The 10,210-nt window shown below is 47.3% G+C and overlaps 1 protein-coding gene across 1 annotated transcript in view; it reads right to left on the bottom strand.

The window, feature by feature from the left end:
- LOC101340795 (liver carboxylesterase 1) overlaps positions 1-7,732 on the bottom strand; it is a gene marked incomplete at its 5' end in the record, with an annotated part of 38,699 nt that extends 30,967 nt beyond the window's left edge. Inside the window, 4 exons of the mRNA XM_012554166.2 lie at positions 1,193-1,346; positions 1,890-2,023; positions 5,795-5,939; positions 7,521-7,732. Coding sequence (XP_012409620.2) covers positions 1,193-1,346; positions 1,890-2,023; positions 5,795-5,939; positions 7,521-7,732 — 645 coding nt within the window. The remainder of the gene's footprint in view (positions 1-1,192; positions 1,347-1,889; positions 2,024-5,794; positions 5,940-7,520) is intronic.
- Positions 7,733-10,210: the final 2,478 nt, after the last annotated feature.

Genomic DNA, 10,210 nt, shown 5'->3' with positions numbered 1-10,210 from the left:
AACTAGATGGTGCCTGGCTACCACCAATGACCACCCTGACAGGGAACACAACAGAGAGTCCCTGATGGAGGAGGAGAAAGGTGGGGTACAGGACTCAAATTCTAGTAAGAAGACCAGACTTAATGGTCTGACTGAGACTGGAGGAACCCCAGAAAGCATGGCTCCCTGATCCTCTATCAGCCCAGAACAAAACAATTTCCAAGGCCAACTCTTCAGACAGGGTTTGGACTGGACTGTGGGACATAAAGTGATACTCGTGAGGAGTGTGTCTCTTGACTCAAGTAGATACAACAGACTAACCGGGCAGCTTCTGTCTGGAGGTGAGATGGGAAGGCAGAGAGGGTTAGGAGCTGGTTGAGTGGACATGGGGAATCAGGGGTGGAAAGGAGGAGTGAGCTGTCACAGTGTGGGGAGAGCAATTAGGGTCACATAACAATGCATGTATAAATTTTTGTATGGGAGACTAACTTGAAATGTAAACTTCATTTAAACTACAACAACCAAACAACAAACTCTGAGAATCATGATCCAGCCAAGTTGACACAATCTTCACCATCATACCTTGTGTTCCCAGATTCTCTGTCCCACTACTCTTGGCCCATCCTTCCATGTCCCCTCTTTACATCCCTCATCCCTTTGGCCCACCTCCCCCAGACAAACTCCCCAGTGCAGTTCCATTCATCAGTCTCAGAAACCGCTGTCCTCCCTCTTTGGCATGGAGACCACCTCAGAGGAGGCTGCACCCTTTCTAGTGCTCTGCTTCCCCTTCATGTATATGTGGATCTGGCTTCAAGCCAAACAATGACACTCTGTCTTGCTCTTGTCTTTGCCTCCTCTTATTCATAATTTATACCCTCCCCTACTTCCCAAGAATAGTGAGGCAAGCCCTAACATTACAATGGTTAGGAAAGAGAGAAAGGGCTCAACCTGGCCAGACTAGAAGAATGTCACAGCTGCCGGCTGCCTCTGGAGATTCACTTGTATGGCCCCATAGTGCAAAGCAGAGATTTGAGCTCCTGGGGGACGAGGAGGGTCTGGTCATTAGCTCTTCACCCTCGGATGTTGGGCAGTGAGCAGGGCAGCCCTGAATCCAGGCCTTGTAATAAAAGGTGCCCATGGGTGAACTGGCTGGTCTCCAAGGGGTCTATGAGCATCACGGCTGGGTGTGAGGCCTGGTGATGGGATCACTTACAAGAACAGAGACACTTTCACCTCCTGCAGACTCTCCAAAGATGGTCACTGAGCCCGGGTTCCCTCCAAAGTTGGCAATGTTCTCCTGGACCCAGCGCAGTGCAGACACCTGGTCCAAGTGACCCCAGTTACCCCGGCTGTGCTCATCTCCAGTGCTGTGAGTGAGAGAAGAGGGTGAGGGTGGGGACAGAGATGTCACAGCAGGGCTCTCAGGACTGTAGATGGGGTAGGGCTCTAGCTGGACCTTCCAGAATAAGACTGGGCTTCCACATCCCTGACATAGGAATCTTCACCCACCTTCCTCTCCTGTAACATTGTTCTCTTTAGGACTCTACATTTATTCATTTGGCATGTATTTAAGTGTCAGCCCTTAACTGCTGTGCTGCATGTTAACTGTCATGATACAGTAATATGCAAAGCACTGAGATAAGTATTTCAGAGGAAGTAACATTTAGGCTGGGCCTTGTATGATGAATAGGAGTTTGTTAGGTAGAGTAGGCAGGCATTCTAGGCAGAGGGAACAGCATGTGCAAAAGCTCTGAAGTAAGTGGATCAGTGAGGCCAGGAAATGAGAAGGGGGGAGGCACTTATGAAGGGACTTACATGCTTTCAAAGGTCTCCTTGAGGGCTGACCTGATCAGAGCTAGGTCCTAGTACTTTGAGGGCCAATGTGTAGTGAGGAGAATCTGATACCTTACCTGAAGAATCCCCAGATCCCCAGGCGATACTGAATGGTCACCACCACCACATCTTCATGGGTAGACAGGACTAGTCCATCGTACGTTGATGCCCCGCCACTCAGCAGACCACCTCCATGGATCCACACCATTACCTGGGCAGGAGGAAGCAACCATGTTGGTTATAGGAAGCAGAGCTGGCAGGGACCTCAAGAGGTTGTTTGGTTTGGCTATCCACCTCTTGGTAACAACCCAAGGAGGCCATTGTCCAAAGTCCACAGTCCCTGGCAAGGTTGGAGCCTTATCTCCCTTTCTCCAAGCGGGGCCCAGGCCACCACCCAGCTCAGTGCACCCCGGCTGCCCCCACTTTTCTAGCACATCAAGTGCCCCCTGTACCCCAAGTCTCCTCATGCTGTCAATGGGAACAGCACAGGCCAAGGGTGTCATGTTTTCCGCAACATTCTCGTAGTCCTCATGCCTGGACCACTCCCCCAGCTCAGCAAACACTCCACAGGACGGACTTTGAGTTTCAGCTTCGCCTTACTTAGCTCTTTTGGGCAGAATTGAACTTCTGTCCCAGAGCAAAAGATTATCTCAAGATGAAACATACCCCCAACAGTACTGCTTCCTAACATGCCTTCCTTCTTCCTCCTCTGAATCCCCAAACCCAAGATACCCTCCAAAGCCCAGCTAAAATCTGCTTCTTCCAAGCTGAGACCTGCCCATGTCAGGGACTGTGCTAAGAATTGAGGATGAGAGTGGACACAACTATTCACAGCTCATGGTTCTTGAATTTAAAGAACTCACATAGCAGGGGAGAAGTGGAAGTGCCTAAAATAATAATATTGTCAATAAAAAGAAGAGTAATATTGTCAATAAAAAGAAGAGACACTTATATAACAAGAACTATCTGCCAGGTATTCTTTTAAGCACTTTAAATCATTTCATGCTCATTAAATCACCCATAAGGTAGGTACTAATATTATCCCACTTAATAGACAGGAAAACTGAAGCACTTGTTCAAGGTCACACAGCTAGTACACGGTAGAAGCAGGACTTGAACCCAGGCGTCTGGCTCCAGAGTTCAAATGCTGAGCCCCTCACCACACTGTAGCCAATGACTACGGTGCAGTAAGCTCATTGTATGGGTAGGCGCAAGACCTTCCTTTCAACTCTGATGTTTAATGAGCACTTGCTTTGTGTGCTTAGCCAGATGCTCAGATAAAGGGTCTATATGCATCGTTTATATTCATATGTGAGTATTCCCATTTGGAGGAAGCTGAGGCTTAGAGAAGGTAAGTAATTGCCCAAGTCTCTCAGCTAGTAAAAGGCAGAACTAGGATTTGAACCTAGACTCTGTGGCTCCAGAACCTGTGTCCGTAACTAGAGTCTTTCCTGCCTCCGGGTTCCCAGAGCCCCTTTTTGTCCCATACCTCTGGTCACTGCCCCCCTCCGGTGATAGGGACTGAATTTATAGCCTTCTCTGAGTGAAGGCTGAACCCCAGAGCTGGTCAGCAATAACTTGCTGAAGAAGTATGTCTGTCCAGACCAGATGGTAAGGTCCTTGAAGGCAGCGGCTGGGTGGTAATGGTTTCATGTTCTTCCTTTCCCCTAACCCCCAAGCCTAACTACCTTTATGGAGAGCCAACCAAACAACTGCTGTCAAGTCGACTCCAACTCATGGCGACCCCTTGTGTGACAGAGTAGAACTGTGCTCCACAGGATTTTTAATGGCTGATTTTTTTTTTTTAAAGTAGATCACCAGGCCCTTCTGAGGCATCTCTGGGTGGACTCTAACCTCCAACCTTTCAATTAGCAGCCGAGCACGTTGATCACTTGCACCACCCAGGACTCCATACACTCATGATAGAAGAATGAATGGGTGAGCTTTTGACCCCACCTCTTTGGGCCTTACAAAGCACACGTAGGGCCAATTCTAGGCACAAGCTCACAGATACCCTCCCCCACACCTGAGCACCACTCCCGGGATGCTCCTGGGAGATTGGCTGGGAGCTAACACCTCTCCCTCCTCCACCCCAGGGATCACCTCCTTTCCACAAGTAGCCACTGTAATCTGGGCCCCCAGCATCACCTGCCCTACCTCTCCAGCCTATTTCTGGCAAGCTCTCCCACCTCTGGCCCTTCAATTATTCTAGAAGTGCTGACTCACTGTGCCATCAGCCTGTACCAAAAACGATTAGCAAAGGAAATAAGCCACAACGAAATCCCAGAAAGCAGGCCAAGGCCAAAGGAAAGTGTTTCTTGAACTGTCCCAGGCCCCACACCCCAAACCCCTATCTCTGTATGGGGCACTGAGAGTTGTCACAGACAGATGTTGATGGGCTGAAGAAAAGCCACACGGGTACTCTAACTTTATCTGAAACAATGTCTTAGCTGCTCTGGGTATCAGACTCCTAATCTAGCAACTAAAAGTAATCACTCTCAGCACTCGAGAACTTGGAAAAATGACAATGTGCATAAGAGTTGTACAGCAAACTCGCCCAGATGTCATGTCACCAGCAGGCAACTTAGATACTGGAAAACTTGTTGGGTTTCCTATGGTCACGTTGTCTGACCCTGGTGGGTGAAGAAAGCCCAGCTGCTATGGAGCTGACTCTCAACTCATGTTGACCCACATGTGTCAGAGTAGCACTGTGCTCCATAGGGTTCAGTGGCCGACTTTTTCTGAATGTAGATCGCCAAGCTTTTCTCCCGAGGTGTTTCTAAGGGGACTCGAAGCTCCAGCCTTTCAGTTAGCAGCCAAGTGTGTTACCTGCACCATTCAGGGACTCTGTAACCTGACCCTATGAATGCCAGTAAATTTCCATTAGTCCTTAAGCTAGCCCAAGCCAGATTTGGCCTGCCCCACATGCATGGGGCCAGCTGTGATTGCTAATCCACCTCAACAGAGGACGACGCAACAACAGGAGGAACGAATCTGAAGGAAAATCATCACCCGGACCCTATTCCGAAGCAAGAGGTCCGACAAGAACCACATCACCTCCTGTTTCCTGGCTACTTTCTGGAATTTTCCCTCCCCAGTATGCCTGTGCAGCCGCCATCTTGCTGCCTGTCTCAGTCATCTGGTGCTGCTCCAACAGAAATACCACAAGTGGATGGCTTTACAAACAGAAATTTACTCTCTCACAGTCCAGTAGACTACAAGTCCAAATTCAGGGCATCGGCTCCAGGGGAACACTTTCTCCATCAGCTCTGGAGGAAAGTCCATGTCATCAGTCTTCCTCTGGTCTGGGAGCTTCTGTGCGCAGGAACCTCAGGTCCAAAGGACGCGCTCTGCTCCCAGCACTGCTTTCTTGGTGGTATGAGGTTCCCATGTGTCTCTGCTTGCTTCTCTCTTTTATATCTCAACAGAGATTGCATTAAGACACTAATCTTGTCAACCTCGTCAGTATAACCTCATCACAGTGATAGAATTTACAACACTTAAGGAGATCACATATAATCTCATCATAGTGATACAGTTTACAATACATAAGGAAATCACATCAGATAACACAATCATACAATACTGGGAATCATGACCCAGACAAACTGACATATTTTTGGGGGACACAACGCAATCCATGACACTGCCCAAATCACATTTAAGCGCTGCTTCCCTGTAGCTCAGGGAGCCAGATCTGAGGAACTTCCTCCAGGCTCCTTGCTCTGCGTATTACAATAAAGTTACTTTCTCTTTCTCAAAGACCTGTGTCCAGATAATTGGCAAACCTGAGCACGCCAGAAAAGGACCCACTTTCTAGGGTTCGATTACAACTCCAAAGGAAACCCTGTGACCCCTGAAATAACAACCTTGACCCTTGGAAGCCCCCACCACAAGCTGCCTTCACCCCCTCCTTGTCTATGGCAGAAAACCCTAGAGAGTTGGAGCTCACAAGCCCTGAAGGATGGTTCCCACTGCTTACCGGCAGCCTGCTTTTCCTGGTCAAGTCAGCGGGGGTGTAAATATTTAGGTAAAGACAGTCTTCAGAAAACTTGAGGGGAATGCTCTCCTTTCTGACGGTAACGATTTCCGAGATCATCTGTCCTGTCGCTGTATCTTGGGAGCACCTGGGGAGGGAGGGAAGAAAGAACCGCTGAGCTTCAGCCAGGTCTAAGTGAGGCTGTGTCTCCAGGGCTCAGGCTGGGCTGTGGACTGCGAGGTTTAAGCCTCTACATGGAGTTGTTATTGTCAGACTCCAAGACATTGGAATGGGTAACGGGCTACTTGGCGGTGGAGGGGTACTGAGAGGGCTGTGGATGGGGAGGCTGGGACTCACTAAGGTATCCCACTCAGAATGTCATTTCTTGGAACTTAACCCTAAAGAAATGTTGATGGCTCTGCACAAAGATTTAGCTAAAGGATGTTCATCATAGTGTTATTTATTTTATCAAAAACACTTTAATAACCCCAAATAGGATATTAGATAAATAAATTTTGGTTCAAGCACTCAATTCAATGCAGCTATTAAATGTCGGACTATGATATTTAATGGCATAGGACAATGTTCAGGATATAGTTTTAAGTGAATAAAATAGGCAGCCAAACTTTCTGTAGAGTATGATTCCATCTCAAAGGGAGAAAGTATAGTGATACAACAGGAAGGAAAAGGAAAAAAAAGACAAAAAAACATGTTCTGAAATATTCACAGCAGTTCTCTCTGGGTAATAGAATTGTATATGATTTTAATTTTCTTGTACTTCTCTGTTTGTGTGTGTTTTTTTTAAACTTCTATAATGAAAAAGTATTACATGTGTAATCAGGAAATAAAAATTGTGAGTAGATTTTTTTTTTTTTAAAAAGAGGAAAGCAGCCAAAGGCCAGGCTTTGGAAGCCCTCAGAAATGTCTTGCTGAGGAGAATAAGATCTGAATGGGTGGAGGCAGGTGGCCCAGATCCCCAAGCCGGGAAGCATGACACCAGCCAGGAAAGCTTTGTCCTTTTGCCCAGCTTGGCCAGGGGGACCGGGACCCATGGACTATTCTCTGGTCACAAAGAGTTAGCTGGACACACCTGGGACTTGGTAACTCACCTAGTTGTTATACTCTCCCTGCCTCCTCACCCGCCCATTCCCCAGCCACACCAGGGTTCAAGGCAAGAGAGTAAGCAGGATCATTACTTCTGATTCCCCTCACTGGGTCAACTGTTTATTTTTCCCAAAGCATTTATCATATTCCAACATATTACATAACCCTATGGGACAATTCTACTCTGTCATAGGCACCTGGGTGGCACAAGTAGTTTGCAATTGGCTGTTAACCTAATGGTTGGCAGTTGAGACCCACCCAGCAGCTCCATGGAGGAAAGGCCTGGTGAACTGCTTCCTTAAAAGGTACAGCCAAGAAAATTCTATAGAAAAGTTCTACTCTGTAACACAAGGTGTTGCCATGAGTCAGAATCAACTCAATGGCAATGAGTTTGGTTTTGGTGTTCTAACCATATTACATAATTTATTTATTAATATGCATATTTTTTCTCTCTCTCCCCTGCTAGAATGCAAACTCCATGAACAGAGAAACTGTTGTTTCGTTCACTTAATGAATCCAAGAACAAACTAGAAGCTAGTCAGAGGAGTGTCTTGACTCTTTCCTGAGCCACTTTGAGGCAATCATCCCCACCGAAAGATGCCAAAGCCCCACCCCAGTGGCTTACATAGGAGGGTAAGAGGTGGTATTCTTCACAAAGTTCCAGGGCTCCGCAGGCTGCGGCGGAGCGAATCTCAGGGATCCAAGGGGGGGCTTGGCAAAAGGGATTCCCAGGAAAACAGCCACGGGCTTTGCAAATCCTTCTAAGCTGACATACTTCCCCAGGACTTTGCCATGCACGGTGTCCACCACAGGTGGCGAGGACGGGTGCCCTGCTGAACATGGGGAGGAAACGAGAACACATCACACATGGAAAAAACAACTTAAAAAATGGTAGAAACGCTTTATGGTGCTTTGATTGCCCTTTGCCCCACACCGTCCCCGGCTTGGTGGCATCTTGAAGACCAGCAGACCACGTCCCCAGTGTGGGATCCTGGTCCCTGGTTCCAGAGAAGCAAAGCAGATCTTATTCAGAAATTATTCTATTTAACTAATCCGATCTGTCTAGGGTCTACCTGAGTATGATGTTCACTGTGGGTTGTTCATAAATACCTTTTATCATGTTGAGAAATTCCCTTCTATTCCTAATTTACTGAGAAATCCATAGAGACAGAATGCAGATTGGTGGTTTTCAGGGAGTGGGGGAAGAAGACAGTGGGGGAGAAACAGCTTAATGGGTAAAGGGTTTTAGTTTGGAGTGATGGAAACGTTCTGGAACTAGATAGGGGTGGTAGCTGCACAACACTGTGAATATACTAAATGCCATGGAATTGTTCACTTTATAATGATTAATTGTATGTTATGTGAATTTCACCTCAATAAATTATTAAAAATAAATATAAATAAATGCAAAAAGGAGGGCTGCTAGGATTAAATATGGCATTTTGTTTTCTCTCTTGGATGTCTCCGGAAACATTTCATCCAGTAGGATCCTGGTGCTAAGCTGCATATGCTAGATGAGACGATGAGCAAGAGGTGGCCCCGATTCTCAGCAGTTCTGAACCTTGCAGGGAAAGTGAGTCACGGATATACTTGACCCTAAGTGGGAAGAACGTGGTCAGTGTCCTTGGAGAGGTACCAGTGAGGTGCTACAGGAGTTAGAAGGGGAGTAATGCCGTCTGATTGGTGGTATTGTGGAGGAGGTGGCACTGGAGCTGGGACTGGCAGGAGGGGAGAATTTGAACAAGAGCAGATAGAAGAGGGACTATAAAGCTTTAAAGAAGAGAGAATGTGCTGAGGCTCTGAGACAGCAAAACGCAAGGCCTGCATGTGGAAGGGCTAGAAGCCCACTTGGGCCAGGTGGAATCTACAAGGGGCCAATCACCCTGGAATGGGAGAGGTGCATGTCAGGGAGGGTCTCCAATGCCAGCCTAAGGGTTTGAGCTTTAGTTAGTAGAATAACAAGCAGCATGGAACAGTTCTGGAATAAGGGAGAGTGGCCCAGTAAGCTGAAAGAAGATTGTTCTGGTGGCTCTGAGCATGTTCACCCAGGAGGGAGAGAGGCTGGGGGTCAGATTCTTACCTGTTCCAGTTCCATCCTTGTAGAGCAGACAAAATTCTCTCTCTTGAGCTAAAATTCACCTCCCTGTAGGTTCCACCATCAGTCTTGGTTCTACCTGCCCTGGGACCGCACTGAACTAATCTATCTGCCTTTCACGTGGCAGGCGGCCTTTCAGACACTTAACTGCACCCATCCCTCAAGTCTTCTCTTTTCCAGCCACAGTAGCCTTCACATGTCTAAGCATTCCTCATAGGAAGTTATTTCTAGCGTCCCGTCCTCCCAACTGCTTCCCTTTGGATACAGACATAATGTCAACATCTCCTCAAAGTGTGGGCCTAGAATAATGCAGATACGGCCTTGTAGAAGAATATTCAATGATACAGGACACACTTCATGCAAACGCAGGTTACAAAACAGTACCCATGTCTGATGCTATTAATAGTCTATCCCATACTGTGGACATTTACATTGTTTTCTTTTGTTGTTGTTGCTAATTATTACAAATGACACTGAGATGCACTTCCTTGGATGCACATATATCAAAATGCCAATGGGTAATATCATCACAGATGACCTTTCGTGTGTGTGCTTTTCAAGTTTTCTGCATTGAACATGGATTCCTTTTTATAATTAGAAGGAAAACATGAAGAAATACAGTTAGTGTATATAAGGAATTTTGAAGAAGGTATTGACAGGATTTGGCACCTGACCAGACGTGCGGGATATGGAAGGGAAAGGAAGAAGACCAAGGAGCTGGCTTCTAGTGCTGGGTTTTGTTTCAGATGCATTTAGCTGAGACATCAGCGAGACAACCAGGTGAGAAGGTGCCGCAGGAAGTCAGCATCAGGACTTGAAGGGGGCAGGGTGCAGTCATGGGTGCCTGAGGCTTCACTGAGGCAGCAATGTGAAAGAAAAGAGAGAGAGCTAAGGATAAAGAACAGGGGAACACTACAGCTGAGCCTGAGAAACTCCCTCAGAGGGGTGGGAGGGGTCACGGCAGCGCGGTGGGGGGACAGCATCATGGCAGCCAAGGGGGAAGGTGGAAGGAGGGCAGGCCAAGAGGGCAGAGCGCTTCAAAGATGTTAAGGAGAAGGAACTGAGAAGAAACCATTGGATGTGGCCTTTATTAGCTGATGATAACATTCAAAAGTGAGTAGAGAGAGACTCCGGCAAGATGGCGGTCTAGGCAGAAGCACCACGCCGTCCCTCCATAACAAAGATCCGAAAAACTAAGCCAAACAGAGAATCAACAATCC

This window comes from Trichechus manatus, unplaced genomic scaffold (genome assembly GCF_000243295.1).
Source record: "Trichechus manatus latirostris isolate Lorelei unplaced genomic scaffold, TriManLat1.0 scaffold00014, whole genome shotgun sequence".
Taxonomy (NCBI): Eukaryota; Metazoa; Chordata; class Mammalia; order Sirenia; family Trichechidae; genus Trichechus; species Trichechus manatus.
Note: the sequence above shows the minus strand (reverse complement) of the source record. Positions and strands in the feature narration are given on the sequence as shown.